At 41.4% G+C, this 25,258-nt stretch overlaps 3 protein-coding genes across 4 annotated transcripts; 1 reads left to right on the forward strand and 2 right to left on the reverse strand.

Annotated features, from left to right (window-relative positions):
* Positions 1–2,632: 2,632 nt before the first annotated feature.
* Positions 2,633–3,049, forward strand: LOC128475162 (late histone H2A.L3-like). The gene has a single exon (XM_053457635.1). It carries the CDS (start codon positions 2,633–2,635, stop codon positions 3,047–3,049), a length of 417 nt encoding a protein of 138 aa, XP_053313610.1.
* Positions 3,050–6,157: 3,108 nt separating this feature from the next.
* TOMM70 (translocase of outer mitochondrial membrane 70) lies at positions 6,158–17,065 on the reverse strand. 2 transcript variants are annotated; one of them, XM_053456941.1, is made up of 12 exons: positions 16,784–17,065; positions 12,594–12,767; positions 12,109–12,235; positions 11,727–11,836; positions 10,619–10,764; positions 9,977–10,184; positions 8,874–9,008; positions 8,477–8,584; positions 8,087–8,203; positions 7,398–7,495; positions 7,085–7,207; positions 6,158–6,607 (listed from the first exon to the last, which is right to left on the reverse strand). In XM_053456941.1, exons 1-12 carry the CDS (start codon positions 17,009–17,011, stop codon positions 6,454–6,456), a joined length of 1,728 nt encoding a protein of 575 aa, XP_053312916.1. In that variant the 5' UTR covers positions 17,012–17,065; the 3' UTR covers positions 6,158–6,453. The 2 variants fall into 2 exon arrangements, with proteins under 2 accessions (XP_053312916.1, XP_053312915.1); XM_053456940.1 differs by having other exon boundaries at positions 8,874–9,011.
* On the reverse strand, positions 17,014–23,295 carry LOC128473580 (zona pellucida sperm-binding protein 4-like). The gene is made up of 11 exons (XM_053455836.1): positions 23,142–23,295; positions 22,422–22,609; positions 22,239–22,336; positions 21,678–21,805; positions 21,417–21,606; positions 21,193–21,340; positions 20,867–20,945; positions 20,671–20,775; positions 20,304–20,359; positions 17,490–17,652; positions 17,014–17,030 (listed from the first exon to the last, which is right to left on the reverse strand). Exons 1-11 carry the CDS (start codon positions 23,293–23,295, stop codon positions 17,014–17,016), a joined length of 1,326 nt encoding a protein of 441 aa, XP_053311811.1.
* Between the last annotated feature and the right edge of the window lie 1,963 nt (positions 23,296–25,258).

Here is a 25,258-nt window from a genome sequence, read left to right on the forward strand (position 1 = left end):
GAAAAATCAATAAAGTTTTCATTGAAAAACTGATGCGGCAAATCATTCACCCTGTAATGCTACTTGTGTTTGCCATCGGCTACCAAGTTAAATACAGCGGCTTCCATACCTACGGCCATAAGCAGCTACAGCGCCGCACATGGCAAACAGGCTGGTAACAATGGCTCACGGAGTGTGGTCACTGAAGGAGTTTGCAGGAGGGTGCCCTAATATCACTATACATCATCCAGGGATATCAAGAGATTTCTTAAAACTCTCCCACTACTTTAGCTATACATTATACAGGGCCAGGTCGCGCACGAGAAACTCACCGGGGTTTGGCTATCCTCACACGGAATTGGAGATGGAGGTGGGCAAATTCACTATATGTGAAGCTGGTTATAGTCACCATTGCTGAGTAGAATTTAAAATAATGTTTCTGCACTGAACAAACAGCAGCCCTGTACTTTGCATTTTCCATAATCAACCCCTTTAAAGCAGCAGTGCCATCTGCACACATTTGGGTGACGTGGTCTGCTCGCGATGAGAAATGGGATTTCGCCTGTAGGTAATAGAATAGAATAGTCCTGTAAGACCTCCAGGGCGTGGACCCCCTTTCCTAACATATTCATACTTAAAGGGTTTTAACAAAGTAAGAAATGTTAGAACAAGAGGCCGTAGCCTAAAACTGGAGGATCGGAGGTTTAGATGTATTGTGAGGAAGGTTTGCTTTACTGAGAACCCCTACATCAGACTAGATGAGCGAATATTTCTGTGATCATGAAGAATGACTGCTGTACACATTATATATGACGATATACATCCGTATTGTGCCTCCCTTTTATCATACTGTAAATTATAAAGCTTTGTCTACATACTTGGTGCTAAATAATGCAGCATATACATACATACAACCCTGGTGGGAATAGAACCCAGTACTATGTGTACATTAAGTATGTTGTAGCATCATATACACTTCAGGGTATCACATTATATGTGCTGGTCCATCCAGGTAGCCTCTATTGCTAGATGTAGTAATCTCCCTTTAAGAAGAAATCATGCATAGCATGAAGGAAGCCGCTCACTTTATCTTTGTCTTGCGTTCTTAAATCTCACACAATTCCCTGTTCCTTAATAACGAGATCACTTAGGATACAGGAACCATTCGTGATCATCCTATAACCTAAATATCTACCTGTCTGTAATGTATCAGCCATACTGAATCCTTATCGAGGCGATCAAGAATAACAATTCCAAAATGATATGCGCGGAAATTATTTTGTATTATACATTGAACTGACACATATATATATATACCGTATATATATTAGCAGTCCAATTCGTTTTTTTCCATTGACTGTAATTATGTATAAAAACCCAGTGATATAGTTAAGTAACTTGAGCTCAGCTGAAATTAGCAGCAGGTGCTGATACAATTTGGTCTAATTAGTTTCTAGTTACACCTGAGGGTGCAATTAAGTGGGTATATAGTACGGGGCAAAGCAGGGATTTCTTTGTCTTGAGAATTTTGTTTGATTTACTTCTGTGGCGGCTGCTTGGGCAGGTGAGTGGTGGCTGCGCTAGTAATGCATGGTAATAGGAGAGATTGGGGGGGTTATATTCACAACTGTGCTGTAGGGTGGAAGGAGTGACCAGGCCTAGTTTTAGGGATTTATTTTACTTGCCGCAACATGTTTACTAGAGACCTTTGTTTGGGTATTCAAACTGTCTATGTATAGAAAATATACCTATGTCCTATTTTCTTTGAATATGTACAAATGGTAAAATACTACTTTTATTTGTGGTCAGTATATTGTGTAATCCCCTGATTTCTTGTGTTGATTGGTACATGGGGTTGTCCTTGCCCTTCGGCTGTCTGGGGTTGTGGGGTCCTGAGCGCTGATGCCCTGTATGGCTTGTATGTGCTGTTGGTCGGCCCGGCATGTAGGATCTGTAGGTCCTGAGATCTAAATGGCTGAGGTGGCAGACTGATGGTTGCACGGTGAACTATGAAGAGGCCAGGCTAATGTTGGCGCTTCTGAAGCTTTGCGCTCAGTTTAACATCACGGCTGAAAACCCTCTGCTACCCCAGAATCTTAACCTTATTAATGAAATAAATGTCAAGGGATGGGAAGGGGTCCTACCAATGGCCCTTATAAGATCCGTTTCATGAAGGACTAAAATGATTAGTATTGGAATGAGCCTGAGGGTTGGCTTCCTGGATAAGATGGCTAACTGTTGCCTCTTCCTATAATTAAAGCTGTTAAAAGGGCTTTACAGAAGTGGTATGACTGCTGGGGTAAGTGGTATGAATAGCTGGAGCAGAAGTAGGTGAGGCCTCTCCTTGGTATTTCATCAAACTGCCCTGAAACGTAATGACGGTATGTTTCCTAATAGGAAATCTGGGCAGAGATGGGTGACTGCTGCCAGCCTGGTAATGCCTGCAGTCCATATATATGTATGAAATGTTCCCCTCACCTCAACAGTGAACAGTGTTGGGACTCTTGACCCAAATTAAAAGGCCCTACAGCTAGAAGGGTTGTATTATCTAGAAGCTCCATAGGGGATTGGGTTATTAGAAACCTGTTTGGGGTGGTGCTAGGCTTCCCGCAGCTTTAAAACTCTTTGGTATTCCTTCTAGGTTTCTTTCAGTATGTCTGGCCGTGGTAAGAAGGTTGAGAAACCCGCAGCTAGCAAGTCCTCCAAGTCTGCCAAGGCAGGTCTGCAGTTCCCGGTCGGCCGTATCCACAGATTCCTAAGGAAAGGAAACTATGCAGAAAGGATTGGCTCTGGAGCCGGTATCTACCTGGCAGCTACTCTGGAATACCTGTGTGCTGAGGTTCTAGAACTGGCAGGGAATGCTGCCAGAGACAACAAGAAATCCAGGATCTACCCCAGACACATCCAGCTGGCGGTCAGGAATGATGATGAACTGTCCAAGCTGTTTGATGGGGTCACCATTGCTGATGGGGGAGTCTTGCCCAACATCCATGCTACCCTTCTACCAAAGAAAACCATGAAAGGACAATCATCCCAAGAGCCTAAAGCTGTAGAGTCTCAAGAATTCTAGTCTTAATATCTAGTTATGGACTTCAAGAATGTGATTTATGTGTATATGTACTAACTTTTTAAAAGCTTATAATTAAAAGTTTTATATTTTGATAAACTTTTTGTCTGAAGTAACTTCATTAAAGACTGGTGGCTTACCTCGAGAATGGGGAAACTGTCTCATGTCGGAATATAAACGTGTGTGTGTGTGTAATCCGTATATTAAAAAAAAAAAAAAGCATGTGCAGTATGTTTGCCTGAGTTACACAAGACTTGGCTGCCACAATCGTGGAACAGTCCAGACTTGTATCCAGCTCTGTCTGGACACTGCTGTAGTGCATTGACCTGGCACTTTAAATGTTCTTGTTCAGACAATCTGTCATGGAATGCTGGCGTTAATCACAGCATATTGTTGTAAGTTTACACAAACTGTAGGGCAAATAAAACTTTGCATGTTCAGTGCCCCGATCTGCATTTCTAACAATAGAGAACATCAAGTTACAGCCTATTGTGGGGGGGGGGGGGCATATAGATGGCTTACGATCTGTTGCTATAATGCAAGGAACTTGGGAATTTAAGTTCAGAACATGGTCTACCGTGCTTACCTATCCAAGGTGGCTTCCAATGATCTAAATACCTGCCTGCACTCACATGGGTACCATGTTTCACCTCCAGGTCTAAAAGTGATTAGCGGTGTTTGTATCATGACAGCTGCTGTCCTAAAATGTGATTAGAATAAAGAATAGACTCTCCACTTGCATTCTAATATATATCGTGTGCAACCCCCTTCAACAGTCCTGCAACAGAAAGATATTGGCATGACTTTAGCTGTTCTAACCAAGCCTTCTGCAGCTGGAATTTCGATCCATTAAGGTCCACTTATGAATTGGCTCTATTTATTTCCTCCTCCTCTGCAGTCCGGTGCTGTTGCCGAGAGAGGTACCACCAACCTGTTTAGGTTAGCAGACCATGTTCTACCCAATCATTTACAGATCATCATATTAAGGCTCTTTAAATTTTTATTTTTAAAACTGTGGTGTAAGTTCATTTGAGTTCTGTAAATTACTATACCCTTATGTTCTGCATACCTGTTGCACGACGCTGTGCGATATCATGGCGCTATATGAAATGACAATCCTGCCTTCACTAAACTGCACATCATCTTGGATGGTAAAATGAGTTGGAAGTAGGAATTACTGCTAATGCCTTTAGTATTTAGATTCATAAATGATGGTGCACTTCATGTTAAGTGTGTTCTGTGACTGCCCTGAGGCGTTTAGGATTACTAAGTAAAGTTAACACATGCTTTCGGTATAAGAAATGGAACTATCCATCTTGATGCTAGCTGCAGATTTTTTTTTTTTCGGTTCTGCAAATTAAGAGTCTAGTGATCTGCGGCCAGGTGGAACTCTGTATTTAGAATGTTCTTCCAAATGTAAAGCTGCAGGTCATAAGAGGGAGGCATGACAGTAGCTCCCATAAAATGCAAATAAGGTGGGATTTAGCTCTATTGCAATTAGTAGGCATTATACAGGTAATTTATTGTATAGAACTGTTAACAGTAGGATTTATGCAAAAGCAACAGATCCAATTTACAGTTTGTTCATCAGATAGTAGCAGACAAATCTGTTTTATATTCATAAAATGTTACTCAAAGCATCTCTGTGCTTAGTGCGATATTTCTATATATCTTATAGGTAACGACCAATGTGGCGGATGATATAAAGCAATGTAACATAATGGATGATGATTTAAGATGTCATCACACTGACAGACATTAGTTGAGGTAACAGAGGAGATGGTAGCCCTTGAGGTCATCACCATGACTGTTATTACTAGTATCATAGACAGGAAAAACAAGTTTTAACCCCTTAATGACAAAGCCCGTACATGTACGGGCTCAAAATGCATTGTTTTCAATGGGTTTAGGGACCACCCACTGTCCTTTATTTCCTAGATATAAAGGCACACTAAGGCTTGTTCAGGCCATCATGGTGGCTGCTACAGGCGGTAGACTATTTTCTGATGCGCCGCTCAGCCTCTCACTAGCTGTTGATGATTGCGACTTTGGTCACGATAACAGATGGACGACTGCCTCTGATGACCCAGCTTTAACCAAGAGAGGATTTTAGTGATGATCAAAGAGCGATGTTATTTATATACCTGAACATGGCTTTTGAATACTGTACTTTCATTATTTTCTTGGTACAGTTCGCTTATGCTCAGTTACTCTCCTTTTACAGTCGATCAGATTCAGCTTTATTTCATGTGTTTTTCTTCCCTTTTTTGATCCAAGGCCACTCGTTACTTAATCTTTCAAAAATGCAGAGCAATTTAATAAACCAGGAATAAAAAAAACAAAAAACCATGCGGAGGCTCAATCTTTACATTGACTTCTGAACTTCTCTTAACGAGAGGTTTTATTTAAAACTCGCTATAAATTAAAATTGTCGAATATTTTATCTTTAAAAGAGTTTAAGGGTTGTGATAACATGTTGGTGTCTAAACGCATTTTCTGATATCTCTAAAAAATTAAGAACAGGAGTCACTTGAAATGGAGGGGAAAAGTATTATTATTACAAAAGAGATAAACGATGAAGCTCATACTGAAAAATAATTTACACGAAGAAAACTGCCAGTATACGGGTTCCATGGAGGCTATATTTTCCTCGCAGGAGATTTTCACAATAAATTTACAATATTACATTCTGAACCCAGTATTTTCAGCAAAGCTTGTGTCCAAATACACAAATCTGCACTGGGGGAGAAAAAACGAACGGGAGTCTATATGAAACATGGTTAATTAAAACACCACAACTAAGACGCTACAATTCTCTTTAATCAAAGGGGAAATAAAGGCTGCGCATGCTGAATATTTATTTTGGAAGCTGGAAAAAATTAAGTAATAGTTTTTTTCACTACTAAAAAAAAAAAAAAAAAAAAAAAAAGAAAACAACCTTTTGTGATCATTTATATACAAGAGAAATCTGACTTACAGTACTGAAATTCAATCAAAGGGGGAAAAAAAGCTGTAAAAGTTATCAGAATATTACAAATAAAATGTAAGAAAATGTTCACACAATATTCACTCATTCTCCATCAGGAAAAAAAAAAAAAAAGCGAAAAAAACAAATTCAGCAGTTTTATTTGCATGGCTAACGGGGCCCTTCTGTTCTCATGCAATTATACCTTTATTTCCCTTATTTCCACTAACACTGGTTGCAAAGGGAAACAGGCCAGACAATTCAGATACCCAATCCCACAATCCCACATACACCTAACAGAAGGAATGAATGACAACAGCACAAGCAGAAAAACAACGTTCCACCATCGCTACTTCTTGGACACATGGCTCTCCTTGAAGGGACACGTGGCGTTTAACAGGACCACAGTTTACTGCTCTTTGCCTTTCTGCAGCAGTCCGTTTTAAAGTGTTGGAGGCTTCAATCCGTATTTTTTTGCAACTTCTGTCTGAGCGTAAGCAGCATCACATAGTGAGTAGAGATGGGCCATTTCCATTTCAGACTTGGCCAGGTTAATGGCTTTGTTGAACATTTCAATGGCTTTGTCCAGGTTCCCCCTGAAACAAAGAGAACCAATGTAAGCAACAACACTACCAATGTAAACACTACCAATGTAAGATTGTTCTCAAATGCTACACGCCATGCGGTCACAAAAGGATCCATCGATTCCCTCCTCTGATGAATTCATCTCCTTGGCTCAGGGAAGCGGAGTAGCTAACATGGAAAATGGTTAGCCAGGGCAATGTTTATGGAGGGGGAGAAGTGTAACATTTCTTCTGATTCTGCTGCCATATATTTTAATGCATTATTCAATATTTGGTGATACTAGTGACTAATTCATGGCCTTCAGCAGGGACTAGGGTCCTATCCCCACCTCTACCTTTTCCTCTCTTCACCTTATACATATGATATTGTGTCAAACTCCTGCTCTATTTCTATTTATAATTTCTTGTTAGCCTAAATCTCTTCTTGCAAGAAAAAGGATCAATCAAGTTTGGCAAAATGTCAGAAAACATGCAATAATTAAAGATTACCTCTGAACCTCGATCGTCCCCATTGTTTCGTAGGCAAAATCACATTTGTTGTCTATTTCAATGGCTTTGCTGATTAGGTTTAATCCTTTCTCCAGATCTTGCTTCCACTGGAGTTGAAGTAAACTACAGGAAAGTAAACAAGGGTCACAGTTAGCCACGGACATACGCTGACAGGGGAATAATGTACTCTGCCCTGCTCACGCGGGAGCCAACAACACTCCAAAGACGTATTTAAAATGTTTATTATACTAAAGAAAGCTCTCCATTGAAACCAGCAAGATACGACTAGCACAGCGTGAGCAGCACCACTTACCCTTTATGAACATATGTCGTGGCATTGTCAGGCTCAAGATCTATGCACTTATCATACATCTCATCGGCCTTTTCAAACTGCTGCTGATCTGTTAGAGCCTGCAAAAAAAGTTTCGGTGAGATTAGCGACTGTAACGGATGCAAGGGAAAAATAAAGCATACCCCCCCCAAAAAGTCTACCAAATTAAGTTAGACAGAACATGAAATGACCCCTACACACAAAAACACATACTAACATCAAGAAAAATCTTGGATACAGTATTTACTACAGTATGTAGTAACATTACCCTCTAACCCCAACATTACCAAGGGTATTCTGCATTTTTAACCCAAATATCAATTTGAGTTTAAACTAAGGTTAAGGACAAGCAGGGTTTTTGTTTTAATGCATATTCATACAGATAAAATGTATTGGCACAAAAAACTACTACAGGTTAGGAGCACACTGCAGAAACATGCCCCATGTACAAAGTTTTTTTTTCCCTCCCCCTTAATTATAAATTTACTTTTAAACCTTTTTTGGCTACAGATTCTTTTGGGGTCTATAAGACATCAGGGATCATATTAACAGGTATGTCTTGCACATCCCTCAGTGGCACCCCCCCCCAGCAGTATATTTTAGAGAACCACATTGCAACTTGTATAACTATGTGACATCTGGAAAGCTGCAGAATACTAGACGGAACGTACCTGGGCATAGAGCGCATAGCCTTCAGCACACTTTGGAAACTTCTTAATGACATCTTCAAACCCTTTCATGGCTGCTTTAATTTGCAAGGGGTTGCTACCCGTATATGCTTTACGATACTACAAAAAAGAAAGCAGGGAAGAGAGTTGGAAAACAAAATACGCATACTTGACTTTTTGGATCCCGTATGTAAATCTGCAGAATGTTGGGGGGCAGCCCAAAATAAGAGAATCTTAAGACTTGGGGGTTATTACAATGCCATAAAATCGATCACTGCAGTACCAAAAATGTATCATTTCACAGAAAAAAAAACATCCATCCGAAAATGCATCTGGTATAAGATCTCATTGGTGCTGCGGAGTTGCTTAGCACTCACCCAGAAAAACACTTACTAATGCAAAGCACTTCTGTGCCTGAGCCAAAGCCGAGTCCGGTCGAAGCCGAATACATTCATCAAAGTCTGCTACTGCTTCCTCCACTTGGTCTAGTAGGATTTTCAGCTGCAAGAAAGATTGCTTACTGACAAAATTCAGAAATCAATTGCTTTTCTCTCCCTCCTATTAACGACAAATCTTAAAAAAAACATAAAACGATTGAATCTATGTTTTGTGTACGCTATTCAATGTTACAGAACCCTGTATTCTGGAAAGTTAAAATCACATTAGTAGATTAGAATCACCATTTTACTTGGAAACAACTGACTTTCTGTAATAGCAAAAACATACACAGCCCAACACAGTTGTCTACTTACTGATCAAAAGAGTCATTATGATGGTTTTGCCAACTCACCTGCCCCCTATGGTGATAAACGTCGGCATTCTGTGGGTCAATGTCCGCTGCCATGTTGAAATCTTGGGTTGATAATATAGGCTGTTGCTGCTGCATATACATGCTGCCTCGTTTGATGAGGGCATTGGCACGGAGCTGCTTTCCAACAAAAACAATTTCTGGTTGTTATAACGATCGTGCCATTCCGAATCACAAAGCAAGCGGTACCTAAATATACTGAATATTTTGTTTGTAAGTTGTATAAAACTCCTGTCCCTTTGGTCCCCTGCCTCCCTGTTTCAGATATGTGCATTTATTTATTCAGGGACGCAATTACTGAAATAAACATTTACCACATACACTGGCATAATGAGTCCAGGAGCCAAGGGCCCCATCATATATGCAGTGGATAATAAATGTGATTCCAGAAAATCATGTGTTTTCAAACAAACTACCATTTTGGGTCACAAAAAATTCCTTTTAAAAGAAAAGCAAAAGTTTGTCCATTGAAATAACATGAAATGGATCAGAAATACAAACAGGGTTAATGTTGTAAATGACTGATTTGTAATGGAATACCTTCTTATGCGTACAGAGGCTCTTTTTCACTCCTGTGCTCCAACGGCACGTTGTGTTCGCTAATCCAAGTTTAAAAGTCCAACTGATCATTAGAAAAGCTTTTGCATTTATGTTACAGCTACAAGTTTCCTTGTTTTCCATGAACAGCCGTGACCCCAAACTTTAGAAGAGTGGTGTACATCCATTTCCCAGTCTATCCCCTAAACACACATTCATTTTTTATCTTCATGCTAATAAAGGTTTTGGATCACTGCCATAAATCCCTGGAGACTTGTCTTGGACTTTGATTCTGTCGCTTATTGGAGGATTGTAACAGGGTGCTAATGTAATGTACAATATGCTCTTTGTGAAAGTTCCTCATTGACTAGAGCTGGAAGCCTGCCATGCAAACAGCGAGATCTGCCCGAGGAACACAAGGAAATGCTGAAAGCATGGCGTTTCATGGTCTGAAAGGTTGGAGACGTGACCGCTGGTCACCACATTCTATTACTACTTCACTTTCAAGTGCAACAAATGACCAAACAATAGCTTCCGGTAGCCTGTACCTTGACATTGGATTCCTCCATGCTGATAACCTGATCTAAATCGGGTTTGGCAGCAGCTGCGTTCCCGATCAGCAGGTAGAACGTGGCCCTCAGTAGTAAAGCTTCAGCCATGTATTTTCCTTTGGCTTCCACCTCCTTGGTGCATTCACTTATTATTTTGTCATAGTTTTCCTCTTCCATATATTGCTTTGCTTTTAAATACCCAGATCTGGAGAGGACCACACAATTATAAAACATTACTAACCATTCACTGGAGGGCAAAACGTGTCATCAAAACATACAGCTGATTTACACTGATGAGCAAGATGTACCTGCTATAAATGCACCAAAGCCTGGAGATTCACCATTAATTTAAAAGTCACAACTTCCTCTGCCTTTAACCCCATTGAGGTTAATGAGACATTCTTGATCCATTGACAGAATCCAGAAATTCACATGCATATTAAAGGAAGCACAATTTCTGCATTCTGACGTATCATTTTATGTAAGAGAGTTAGGGACCCCTTGGAAAGTAAGGCCACATGCAAGGAATTACTGGAGCTCCATTGTGGTCTCTCACACAAGCATTTTTCACATGTTTTTTTTGCATAAATCTTCTAACTTTGTGATCTTCTAACCACAGGTGATAAACAATCCACTCACTTCTCTTTTACCACTGATGTCTCTCCCTCTTTGTCTTTATCTTCATCAGACTTTTCTTCTTGCAGAGGTTGGGAGATGATGTCATCGGTGAAGGAGCTGAAGTATGATTTAATGAACTGGGGCGAAGGCATCAGTGGCTCCCTGTTCTGCAAAACAAAACAGCATCATTATTAACAAAAGGCACAGATTTGTACTAAACATGTAAAATAAAATGTTCCTTTCACAGTTTTTAGCTGTGTAGCTAAATGTTTTACTCTAGACTTGTGGCTTTGTGCTTCGGTTACTATTACATACTCTGGTATTTTGCACAAGCAGGTTTAATGAGTGGTTTAATGAGTCGGAGATCGGGTTGTTTGATCACTCCTGTTAGCAGAAGCCAGCATTAGGGAATCCAAGCTGACAGCTTGAATGAGCACAGTTACAATGAAAGATTTAATGCCCAATAGTTCAGAAGTCACAGCAGACACCATAGGAAGGATCCCTCTGATGACCCCCCCCTGCAACTGATCCCCTGGAAGCCATAGTGAGGAGAGGGGAAATGTTACAAAACCGCCTTATTTCTACTGGCATGTTTTGCTTTAAATCAAACTGCTTTCGATTTTGTAAATCAGCAGCTATTTTTTCAGAATTATAATAATGGTTTAGTGCTAAAGAATCCATAGATAGCGACATTTGAAATGAATTATATGATTGCAGCTATGGAGAGCTTATTGAAACCAAAGAACCGACAGCAGGACCCCTTTCCCTTGAATCAGAGAAATTACTTTTTCACTCTCAGCACCTTGGTGGTGTTGTTTACCGATATCTATCAGATTCATTGATGGCCAAACTTGAGGCCTATGATGATGCAAACAAAGCTGGATTTCTGGATATCCCAGCTGAACACAGGTGAATTAGTTGGTTTCAAGCATGGGATATTTAGAAATCCTTAGTTGAGGCTCACTGGGAATTCACAACCCCTGAGAACTTCTCACGGCTTCTAAAATAGATACATACTACAATATAACGACTTGTGTAGATCCCAAACCCTACATGAATTTCTCACACTGGTACGACGTGTATACATTAGCTTTGTTATTAAAACATCTGGTTTACATGCGGACGATACCTTGTACTTCTCTTTGGCTTTTTCTTTTCCAAGTAGCTTCAAGACTTTATCTGCAAGCAGCATGCTATTGTGGTTCTGGAATCCTTCCAGGATGCAGACAGCTGTGACATCTAGTATCGGGGAGACAAGAAATAGCAAAAAAGTACTATTTAAATGCGTATGCAGCGTAACCGATTCATTCTCAGTCCTAAACAATTATTTTATTAGTCTTAACCATAACAAGGCAACGCAGCTTTAGCACCTTAAGTAATAACCCTAAAATTATAAAAAGATGATGAAAACACCAAATAAAATTTGTGACAATTGTACAGATTCTATTGTGGTGAAAGCAAATCTTGAAATACAAGCCTTAAAATATTTGACCCTCCAGGAATTTACTTACCTTCCAAGCATTCCGTCTTGTTGTCTAGTCTTTCGTGGGCCTTGGCCCGTCGGAAAAGAGCTTTAACGTATCTGGGATTCAGTTCCACGGCCTTAGTGCAATCTTGCACAACCTCTTTCCATGTTTGCTGCAAGTAACAGTCACACGCGGTTACACAAGCTAGTTTATAAATTACATTTACTGTAACAGCAGATCAACTCATTTGGGATCAAGTGCTTTTTTGCCCTCGGGCGCGGGTGGCTCCTTTTCTTTGGCAGCTAAATGAATTAACGCAGCCTTCGCATTCACAAAATCTACAAAATGACGACTTCTACGATAATTCTCAAAATAATGAAGTCAGGTGTAAGAAACGTATGTTAACTATTACACCATAAAAAAATACTTTCAATAGTGAATTACTAACATTAAAAAGGCAAAAAAGCATGTATCTAAGAGCCCCTCCCTCTAATTGTGAATGTATTAACCAGCTAACATTTCATACTCACTTGCTGTTCGTAGGCGGCCGCTCTGTTCTGATAGAAAGTAGACAAATCCACCTTCTTCTCTGGAGGGCAGAGGCTGATGGCCTCGGTGTAACACTGGATGGCCTGATCATATTTCCCAGCCTTAAAATATTTGTTACCTTTGTTCTTTGCGGCTTGTGCCCTTTCCAGAGGACTCTGAATAAAAATAAAGAAAAATACACAGTTACAGAGAACGTTTCATAACGGCACACAATGTTTCACTCTCCTAATTATGCGAATAATCACCCGTTTGATGCCTATTTTTAGAAGCAGGACAGATTATATTAAGAGATTTTCATATTAAATGCATTTTAAATGATGTTTCCCATGGAGACAGTATCCTGATAGACATTTTCATGTAACTAGCTATGTACGTGAATAGTGAGAGCGAAGACAACCACAGAGAGCCAGCAGAGCAATACAAACTACTAGGACATCACGTCTGTCCAACTCTCATTAACGAAACGTGCTACAGAAGATCCATACTCACACTCACTCACACATGGCAGAGCCAAAGCGCCTCAAGGAGGCAAAATACACCCAGCCCGCTCCACTTGGACATTCCCTGTCTTTTAACACATTTTAACCCTTGTGCGTTACATCTCTTCAGCCGCATGCTTTCTTTACACATTATTACTGCATCGCTCTCAATACCGGATTCAATACTGGAATCACCAGAAGCGGCCATTTTTACCAGTCAAGCTCCCAATTGAAACAACAATATGAAGCACATTCACACGGCTAAACACGATGTATCTTCAGAAGATTTATCAATCAGCCAAATTCACTTTTAATGACCAGCCTGCGAGCAATTCTTATATTTACTGAAGGACAAAGTATAACCCAGCTCATTATGAGCGATCCCTACAATCACTGCACCCCGAGTCAAAGCCAACACCTGAGTGCATGAAAGAAAAATGAGTAGCTTCCAAAGGCCAAACGGACTAATGGGTTTACCATCGGAGTTAATCACTGAAGCATACAACATCAACACTGGATTCATTTGTCAGGTTTACTTGAGGGCACAGCACTAGTCATGATCTTTTAATCTGAATCATTGCATAGTAACCTCATAAAATAGGGATTACAGAAACATTGGGGGTCCTGCATAATCCTGTATCTGGGTCTTGCACAATTTATATTTTGTAAGTAAAGGTAAATTCTAAATATAATAGGCGCGTGCAGTAAATTATTAAAATCACTGACTAGGGACTCTTGTTGCATTCTTTAATGTTCAACATCCATCCCAGGGACATCTCATGGTCATTGTCTTACTAGGACACGTGTAATAGTGGGCCAACAATAAAACCCAATGAGAATGATAAAAGCGTATCTTGCCATACAAGTTCTACGCATATAAGAGTACAGATGGCTAATATAAAAAGCATAACAAACATATTAGTTTTAATGCTCTACAGCTTACAATTTATAGTCAATGTTTGGTACAAGGTCTTGTGCCCATAAGTGGCATCACTGGCAGAATCAACATCCACCGAGTGGTGTCTAGAGAAGGTGTGTAAGCTCTTCCAGCTGGCCGGTCCAGAGTATGAAGTCTTTTGGCCCAGGAAGTGGCTACAGTGCTAATTAAATGAACTTGCAGATTTGTGCTGGAATAACAGGTTCCCATTGCTTGAAGAATACATCGAACAGATAGACGTTTCCTAGGCTTTCTTCAGATTTACATACGAGATAAAACTAGAGTATATTTTACAGAGATCTGTTTGAAAAGTAGAGACATTTCTTCAGATAAAAAGTATGAAGGATAAGGATATTGCTTTCACCTAACTGAGAATCCTCACAAACGACAGGTAGAAGAACCTCTTAGCTTTGGTGGAAAGCTGAGTGGACCTTATAAACAAAATGAACTGAATCCTTTCTGGCAGATGCTAAATCAGGTGGTTCCAATGCTTTAAGGCTTTTTCCATCCCCTAGAATTCTCTAATTCAGAAGAAAGACACGTCCACTGGATGCTGAAGACATCTGAGTGGCCCCCCAACCGTATGCATTGGTGTATGCCGTAATAAATCACCAGTGAGGTACCAGCCAACATCTGCCTCATGTAAGCCTTGACCTGATCAATTTAGGGAAAGCTTGGTTTGTAGGTGAATTAAATTATTTTCTAGGGAGGAGAGCTTCTTGGCCCATCTTCTAGGCGAAATGTCTGAAGAGGTTTTGTATGATAATACAGCAAGTGACCTGGCTCTGCAGAACAATCCCTGGGGATGTTTTTTTCACCAGTAGGTGAGAAAGACCAACTTCTCCACTTCTTCTGGAACAAAACCATGTCAATATAGGATAAGCCCAAGGAACAAATCCTCGTGGAAGGTACAAAACAGGACTTCCTCCAGTTGACGATGCATCCCAGATCTTCCACGGTAGAAAGAGTGGTGTTTTCACAAGCCAATTGCACGACGACTTCGGCAGATCCATTTCTTCATGAGGAAGGCTGCTACTGAAGCCATAATTTTGGTGAAAATTCTTGTGCCAGAAGGCTGGGAACATGACATGATGGTAAGAATCCTGGAAAATGATGTATGCCTGAGTGCTAAGAAGGAGAGCAGCCGTTTTAAGTCCCGTACCTCAGGCGGCAAAGCCTCTATCTCTACCGTGCTACCAGGGAAAAATAAAAGTAATGTCTCTTTACGGACAAGCAGTAACATTTTACAAAGTGAGAACGAGAAATACGATTGAATGTTCTCTTTTGGTAAAATCCATTGGCTTCAGAACAAACGCTGATAAAACAATCTGCACTTATCACAATCAACGCCTCTCCCTGGATTATGCAATATTAATACCCTCTGTGAGTTTATAGGGATGTTTGGCATATAGACAATCGTTGGCAACCCATCTCATCAAATTAACAACACTACTGCGATTCTGCTTTCACCACGATCAGGTCTTGCTTTAGAAAATGGGGACTTTCGGGTCAGGCAGACATTTACTAAGAAGCGACTACAAGTCAAATCAAAAAGGGATGAATGCAAGGGGGATGAAGCAAAGAAGGTAGCAAAAAATGAGAGAACAAGATAGAAGCTGGAGAACTAAGATAGGTAATGTCATGGAAACGGATGACAGACAGGCTAACGCTGTGCTGCAGGTATCTTAAAGTGGCCGTGTAGTCAGAGGTGGACTATTACTAGTCCAAGGTGCCAGACTGGTTACAGCCCTCCACATACCAACACTGTACAAGTATATATGTCAGAATCCAAAAGGTGCCAAGACACAGTCATCCTTGTATACCTTGCGAAATGTAAATGGATTGTAACATGTTCATCACTTAAATGTTAATTCCCTCTTCTTGGAAGTTACTGAAGCTCACAAACGTGTTAAACATGTGTCACAAGTCATCATTCAATAGTCAACAATGAATCCTTACCCCCATTGGGACAATACTGGAGACAAATCTTATTGCTTTTTTGCTACGTGTTTTCTTAGTTCCAGGGAGCGGCGTGCCACACAACATCTTTGCCATTTTTCGTCCTCTACAGGGTTGTCTAACTGGATTGATATCATTGGCATTTTACACCAAAAGTCCGTGTTTTTGTTTTATAAAATCTCTCCCTTCATTCACGGGTCATACACGGTAGAGGAAGTCCAGTAAAAACATTCCTACTCACATTCCGTACGCGCCAAAGCTACAGCCTCCTTTCCACATATATACGGCAACATATCATTAATGCCAGCAACACCGCGCCATCGCAACACCACCAGATCTACACTAAACTGTATAGTAAAAGGAAAACAAAAATCACTAACTTTACCCTTAACCCACGTGACTTTAGCATTTAACACTAAAACGACCCATCACATACCATGTGACTACAAATCCAGGTATCGAGCCCTAAATGACCTGACAGCATTACAGGACAATCTACCAAAACATTTACCTCCTATCACCCTGTCTGTTCCCAGGCTGCCAAACGCCACCATTCACGATGCTCCATGGCCTGACAGCCCAGCCGTGACCCTCCCTGCCCTTCAAATTCATTCATTAACCCAACACACCCACCAGCTGTGTCCTGCCCCCCTACGGTCATTCTCCTCACCCTGCACGGCAGCTCCATAGATCTGCACTAATCCCCACATATCCAAACACTGCCCAGGCTGCGTCCTCCTGCCACTCCACTCGTGTTTTGCCCCCTTCTTTCTTATTATCACCGACCCTCTCTCACCAATTCCTGTGGAGTCCCGGACTCCTGGTTGGGGCTGCTTCCACTCGGCACAGGGCTGGCCCTGCCTTCGGGTGTTATCCTCTGACTGTCCCTCTTGGACGTGCTGCGCCGTCTCCACAGATAGAACGCCCCGGCTCCCAGCAGCAGCGGGGCCCCTACGGCCAAAGCCACCTTCCAGTGGGGGATCCCGTGTCCGCCTTGAGGCTCCACGGGCTTGGAGGCTGCCATGATTAATCCGTCCCTGCAGCTGCGGACACGGGGAGAGAGACAGGAGGCGGAGCAACGGAAACGAGGTGCAGTCTGGGAGTCTAATTTCCGGGAGAAGGTAAAGCATATGAAAAAGAGATGTGCGCCCCCTACTGGTCATTTTATGTTAGCGTTCTAATGCGCTTGTGAGTGTGACAGGGGTGAGTGTGTGTGACAGGGGTTTAGCCTTCAGTGTGACAGGGGTTTAGCCTTGAGTGAGTGTGACAGGGGTTTAGCCTTGAGTGTGGGCTGTTTACACATCATGTTTAACATGAGGGAAGCAGCAGGTGGCATTGGGGAGTTTAATTAAATCATTCTTCAGTACATGTATAATGCTCACAGAGGTATTGTGGCTGGGTGAGGATCTCTCCTCCGCTCACTTCCACCACTGCCCTTGTGTAAGTTGAGTGTTGGTATATGATGTCATATCCATACCTGGGAACTTCTGGGCTGTGGCTACCCGGAGCCTTCCCTTGCCAGGAATGCCCATTGACATCAGCGGCAGCCCCGTGACGTAAGTGGGAGGCCCCACTGATGTCAGGGGCATTCCCATTGACGTCGGGGGCATTCCCGTGGACGTCAGTGGGAGTTCCAGCTGACGTCGGGGGCGTTCCTGCCGACGGCTGCAGGAAACACCCCCATTTATAGGGAAAATGGGCGGGGGCGTGTCAAGACCACATGATCCGGAGGATTCGGGTCGTGACCCGGAGAAGCGATGCTTCACTCTGCAATCCCCGGGAAAGTTCCAAAAGTTCTGCGGAATGGTCATATCCCTGCGCCACATTTGGAGGGTGAAGGACGCAGAGTATGTTTGTTATGGAGGCTGTGCTGTACAGTCCCGCTTAGCAGATACGACTCTCTCACCTCACCCACTGGCCCTTGGAGTAATGGAGTATTGAACCCCGATTGCCCGAATTAAATAATAATGAAACCTTGTTTCTCACCATTTACATTAAATACTGCTTACGGATACATGACATTTAAGCGGGGAAATAGGGGATTTGGAGTTGGTAGACGCAAACAAACAGTATGATACGAAATATAGAAGGGTGACATTTATAATTGGCTTTTCTATTTGGAGGGCTATATACTCTGCCGGGAAGGATAGGATAAACGGAGGAGGTTATGCCTGGGGTCTGTCTGCATGTGAAACTAGGTTGATATTTTTTGGGTTGATAATTTTAATTATCCTAAAATTTGTTAGAAACTAAATACATACTTCTCTGAGGGGAATAGGACATGCTTAAAGATTGTATATAATGGACTTAGATTACAGTAATGCAGAATTTCTATTCAATATTCAGTATGTAATGGAACATTTGAGAAGCAGAAGCTACAATGTGGTTTCTACTTGTAATGTATTTATGAGATTTATGGGATCAGCCAAAACACTTCATTTCAGAATGAAAATTTTTGATTTTCTGAGGCCTTCGCTAAACTGTGTTGGCTTTTTAGGTAAAAGCAAAAAATTATGGGACCATCTTTACAGCATTGTTGGCAGCGGGAGTTCTATTAATGCAGACCGCGGATCCTGCTCCCTTGCGACATGTGCGGCAACCGCCTTCACTGCACTGGAAGGACACAGATGAGCCAAGAAGAACAAAGGAGGAGGAAAAGGAGCTGTAGTGGTTAAAGCAACCGTGACAGGAGAGGTAAGAAAACATCCAGTGAGTGGATTAGTAAGTGTAGATTAGTGAGTGATCGGTGTTATGATGTAGCCTGTGCCATTGGCAATGTCTTGTTCATTATATAATTATGGGAGTTATGCTCTAAAGTACATCATAACTCCCATCACATCCCGTGTGTGTGTGTGTGTGTGTGTGTGTGTGTGCGCCATGGCATAGGGAGGCTGTAATCACACTCCTATTATGACCAGGTTCCAGCATGTACTAGCTGCCAGGGCATGATAAGAGTGATTGCTATTATATGTATAATAGCAATTTTTGGTCCAATTTTGCTGTGTTATCCACGTAATTAAAAAGTAACAAACCAAAATAAATTCTAACAATATTAATAGGATTGCCAGTACATGCTAGAACCTGGGCATGATAAGAGTGTGATTGCTGTTAATCATATATAATTGAATTTCATCCAATTTTGGTGTGTTACTTTGAATGAAATGTTTTTTTTTTGTTTTTTTTTTTATGTATGTTACTCCCTGCACTTGTGCAATGTATGTATGAAAGCACGTTTGAATGAAATTATACATGTGCGTGTGTTAAATGTAGAAGTTAACAATGTGGCAAAGACAGCACAATCTGGGAACACTGCCAAGTTGGGGGGCAAAGATGGCACAGGGAGGCTGCTTGGTGGGGGGGGGGCAAGGGACACATGCAGCTTGTAAAGTGCACACACACTGGGCAATTTGTGTTGGAAGTATTGTGATAATGGTAGGGGATGGATATGATTGTGGTTGGTTATTTGAATGAATGAGGATGTTGGGCAGCTCTACACTAACACATACAGCCCCTCCCACACCATAGAAACACACAGCCACTTCAACACCATAACATTTAAATAGACTTGCCAATTATTTTTAGCTGTATACACACTTGAAAACTGTTCATTTCATACTTTTTGCATTATACTAGTCATGCTGGTGCCGTTTGTCTCCAGCCCACGTGTCATGTGTCAGTGGTTAGAGACTCATATGAATCATGTGTTTTTCCAAATATACTTTAAAAGTGCAAGTTGTCCCTTGTACTAGGTGTACAGTGTGACCAAAAATGGCATGTAATATGGGGCTGGTTTTAATTCCTAGCTGAAGGAGTCTAGCCCTGTTTAGGGTCCTGTATACAGCAGGCCACTACAAACTGCAAAGCTTTTTTTTTTTTTTTTTTAAACCGTCAGTTCACATAGAAGCTCCCAACTTGAGAATGTTGACCCTCAACTGTGTCCTCCTCCCCTCATAAACCAGCATGCAATACAGCATTGCTCTACAGTCATAAGCTGCATAGCTAGTGTACCCAGCCAGAAACTGGACAGAGCTTCCAGGTCAGATTATTTATAATACAAAACCCCCCACCAAGGTCACCACCGTTTCATAGACATCAAGTTCAACAACCCCAGTAGACTGAATAAATAATGCCTACAGTGTCGATTGGGGCAGTGGTCTTTGAAGGATCTACTAACCATCAGACCTTTTAACCAAGAAGCCAGTTCACACCAGTACAAAAAACAGGGTTTATTTGTGCTTTAGTTACACTTTGATTGTATAAGCTTTTTTGTGATTCTTCCATAATAAGACCAAGACCAGCGCTACAGCAGTTCCTACCAAGACAGCAACAACCACTCTTGTCCAGTCCATCGTGTGAGTGAAGTGATCAACATCTGTAGAACAAAAGGGATTCAAAGTGAGCTTTATTGGAGAGCTTGAATATCAGGAGGTTTAATTTATTAACCACTGCAACTACATGTTGTGAATTAAGCCCTTTAAACAAAGCCAGTAATGAAAGGCATTTTCCACTGATCACAGAGGCAAAGCTATAGCACCAGAATACATATATTAGTTATAGGTAGAAGGCAGCCCCCCCTTCTGATTTCTGGTACTTTTAGCCTCCTTTGAGGTTGAGAAGGAAGCATTCAGCTTAAATACACAGGGCACATGTATACTATCAGAGCTGCCAGGCAGAGAGAAATACCTTTAATAGACATATCAGTGTTGTCAGTATGGAAATCCACTGGTCCTTTTGATGTCACCAAGACTGATTTTACTTCTAAGTCACCATTTGGAGAGGCTCTTTTCCCTGGGGGGAAAAAAAGGCAGCAATGAGTATTGCAAGTTACAGTACAAGGCGTCATTCCCATTCCATAAATATGTATTTAGCAAGCACTTACGTCTAGGAGATCTACAAGCAGCTAGGCAACTGTCAAAAGATGATGGGAGGCACAGGGAAGCACTGCAGTGAAAGTATACCTGTAATGAATACGCCACAAGTAAGCTATTTTTGCCCTGGATCATCCATGAACTCCTCTGCCAAGTGTCATCCAACAAGGATTTTTTGTTGTAGACTAGGGCCAACAAATAAACTTCTGCAGCTCAGAAAAGCCAGTATGATGCTCTGTGGAAACATGCATCTCAAGGACTACATACAATACGTTACCCCCACCCCAAATTTGTTGTTGTATAGTAGAGATGTCAGATGCCCTAATGTCCAACTTACCAGTCCACCAAGAGATTGCTGGCTCATAGAGTCCACAAACACAAAAGTATTCACAATGAATCTTTGATAATGCGAAGGAAAGTCCAGCCTGGCAGAACCCTCAATAGATACCAACTGAGTTACGTAATTGTCACCATCGAACGGACACCTAAAAGGCAGAATGGGATTTGAAGTAGTTCAGCCTAAAGAGTATGAAAGGCTCCAGTATATGAAGTTGGACTCACCTATCCACCAAAATGGGCCACTGTAGCTCAAGAAGGGGGTTGCTTGATGTAGTTGCCCAACACTGGTTCAGTACAAGTGTTAGAGCTGGGTCATTTCTGTTTAGAATACGAACTTCAACAAACAGTGGATCCCTCAGCACTTTCACTATGGGATAGTCTCCATCTCCATAGTACTGACCATAACTTGAATCTAAGAGGTACAGGTGGATTGTTACAAGGATTTACAAGACAACAAGATTGTACATCAGAAATGGACATTACCTGTAGCAATTCTCATTTCCAGTGAGACAGGACCTTGGCTTGAAGCTGGGGATGGTGGAGGAAGCGTGAAGACTTCTGCGCTGATTGGTAGATGGTCACTGGCCGAAACACTACAGCGGATGTGCAGTCTGTAACAATAGAGTTTGTTCAGAGCCAATGCACAGAAGCATACGTTAGACCATTGTTGCCTTAATGAGACTGGTGCACTTGTCAGATGCCCCACACCTTTCATGGAAGGCAGTGCTTGTTTGCACAGGGTAGTTTTGGAGGGGAAAGAGCCACCACCCCTCAAATTAGATGGGAGAAATGCATTTTTAAGGAAAAATTGTCCTAGATGCCCAGTTGCCTGCATTGCCATTATCCTTCAGTGACACCAAAGAAGTATCTTATGCTGCATCATATTTAGACAGCTATGTTAGTATGGTAGTCAAAGGAGGTACTGTAAACAGAATTGTTAAGCCAGAGTAGTGATGGTGGAACACTGCCGGATTAACAATGGTATATATGCTTGATTTACACTGTTACATAGATTTTAACAAAACCCATGAATACAATAAATACCTGAAGGTGCTATCACGGGAAATTGATGCACCACGCCAACTCCTAATATCCTTCTCTGCCACCAGATCATTTTCATACACCATAAATGCACCATTTTCCTGTTGGAGAGAAAAGCCATGCTTACATTTTATGGATAACAGTATTTATTGTATAATATATACATATACTCAAGTCTCAACTTACAGCAACAGTGGTACCACAGGTTGACAGTGGGAACATGAACAGGAGGAACACATCATTTTGAGCTACTGGGGTGCAGCCAGCACCTTGACCTCTTAGAAGCCGGACAGTGCTCAGGATCAATGGCGGTAACGTAGCATCCCTCGATACAGCAACAGACAGTTGTCCATCCATGGTGCAGCTAGCAGTAACTGCAAGACATTTAAGCATTAATAGTCTGTGCTGGTTACAAATTTAAGGAAAAGTTGGGAACTAAAAGTTTAATATCCAGTATAATAAAAGCTATACATTAAATCTACACACTTCAATTAATATACATTGAGGGCACAGCCAATTTGTCCACAATCAATCGCCTGCTGTTCTTTTGCTGGTACCTCATGTAATTTAGAGAAATGGTGGACGAGTGCACAATACCCTGAGCAATGTGCAGCCAGGCTTGTACAGCAATACATGGCAGCGAGGAAAAACACTATGAAGTGAAAGCCTACCAAACCATCTGCCCTACAGTATCACCACCCCAGCCAGTATGGCTGTTGGCTTTAATGTCATCAGCCTTATTTTTGTCCATTGCATCTTTGTTCTGCTATTGGTTTATTCCAATAGCAGTGACAAGTCTTTTATACGTTCGTTCATATTGCATATTTTTGTAATAGTCTAAGGAACATTTTAAGCTTGGGCCACACATTCCTCTGTACATAATTTACTACAGCCCCATGTACGCACTTTTGTCTCCATAATAGCACGGAGTCCTTGGATCACTTTGATCGTAGCAACAACCAGTTTTCTCGCAGAGCTCTCGAGATTGCGAAGGACCAGCACAAGGAAGCCGGTCTGCCCTCTGGACATTTATGCAGACACTGGGGCTTGGGGCATCCATCACCACACCTAGAAAAATGTCAGAAGCAGTAGGTTATGATCTGGCCAGTTATAGCTGGTGAAGCACTAAAACATCTATTATACATCGGGAAAGAGATTTCTAAAATATTTACCATTAGTTAAGGGGCATCTCAGTTTCTCTTTATGATAAGCGTCCCATTGTCCATTGACATTTTGTTCAAGCAAAACCACCACCGTATAGTCCATGTCCTAAGCACAAGAAGAGCATGTAAAACCCACAAGACACAAACCCTAGCTCACTAGGTCTTAGCAACTTTAATGTATTCGTTACAGGATCACCCCCAATAGAAAAAGATATATATAAAATTTATACAAGTGTGGGTGGTACAATCACATTTTTACCAGATACTCAAACCCTTCACTCCAAAGCCTCTAGAATTTATCGGCGTATAACACGCAGGTAGGATTTCAGCTTCAAATTTTAGTTAAAAAAGTGCGTGTTATACGCCGATAAATACGGTACATTTAGTAATTTTGTGCTTAAAGGCTAGTCATATGTTTGTCTCTACACCTTTGATCAGCAAGCCTAGCCACTATGCCATGTTAGCAGCTTCAGTTTGGAGATTAGGGGGGAATAGTCTTCATTAATGCCTATTAAGATGAACAGAATAAATTATATATTAACCCACCTATATTAGTTAATGCATAGCAATAGTTCAGTTTATGTTTGCACTAGTTGAACACATCCAATGCCAAAATAAGAGCCTGTTGGTCCATCTAGTCAAGTAAAAAGCCATTACACAAGAATCTGAGAAAGTAGTTTTAGATAACCTCTTTACACATTTAAAGGTTTCTATCAAATCTCCCCTCTTTACAGAGGAGCCTGATTTGCACAAAGCATGTGCTCAACAGGGGGAAAGTTACTTCCGCTAATGCTCAGGTTTTCTCCCAGATTATCTCTCCAGCCTCCGATTCACAGGCTTGATGGGTAAATTCTCATCATGTAGCCTGGCACCAGCTCCTTCAGATTCTACCCAGCAGAAGTTACAGCTACATGGCTTTTACAGAAATCCACATAGCCATTATATATCAGTAGATTCCACAGAACATACCGTCAGCATAGCTAGAAACTAAGTTTTTAGAACAACCTCAGGAAGCGTCTGAAACCGGCTCTCCTACTACATGGCTAATGCACCTGCTTGAACGTAGGCAACTCAGTTAAACAGATCTTTAAATATTAAAGTCAACGAGGACAGATATTAGAACATTGAGTCACTACACAATCTTCATGGACCATGAACAGCTTAATCTTCGAGGAATAAGCTTTATATTCTAAATAAAAGAGGCAGCATTTGCAGGAGAGCTTGAGACTCAACTCCCCAATACCTCTACACTATACATAAAAACAGTGTATGTAATAGTTTACAAGGGCTATTTGTAGGAGGACAAAAGCACCAACAGCATACTAAACAACCCCGATGCATACACAGAGCAAGAAGAAAATGCTCTGGAGCACTTGCGTTACCTTGTATGTACACCCGGACAGTGTGGTTGTTATCGGTTCCACCTTTAATCCTGTACTGGAAGCGATCATCAGTGCATTTCAATCCTGAGTTATTTGAGCCTATATTACTTCCTAGAAAAGCCTTCTCAATGGCAAAACTGCTCCAAATACTCATAATAATCAATACCCAGCAACCCCATCCCCTCCAGGCAGCACACATCTCTCCTGAGGTCCACATACTAACTCACTACCTGCTCTCCCAATACCCTCTTAATATAACACTTGATTGATGAGCCTCACGTCCACAGCTGATTTCATTTAAAAAAAACACCCACTTGCTCCTTAACCTCACCTGAATGGCGTATTTATGATCGCTTTAACACTGCGTGAGTATTTCAGAAAATACTGTTTCATTGGTCATTAGAACTGCACTTTCTTTTGTTTCTCTATATCATGAGATTTATAGTTCATTATAGTTCATTAACATAATTGAGAGCTA

Source organism: Spea bombifrons, chromosome 2 (assembly GCF_027358695.1).
Source record: "Spea bombifrons isolate aSpeBom1 chromosome 2, aSpeBom1.2.pri, whole genome shotgun sequence".
In the NCBI taxonomy this organism is placed as follows: Eukaryota; Metazoa; Chordata; class Amphibia; order Anura; family Pelobatidae; genus Spea; species Spea bombifrons.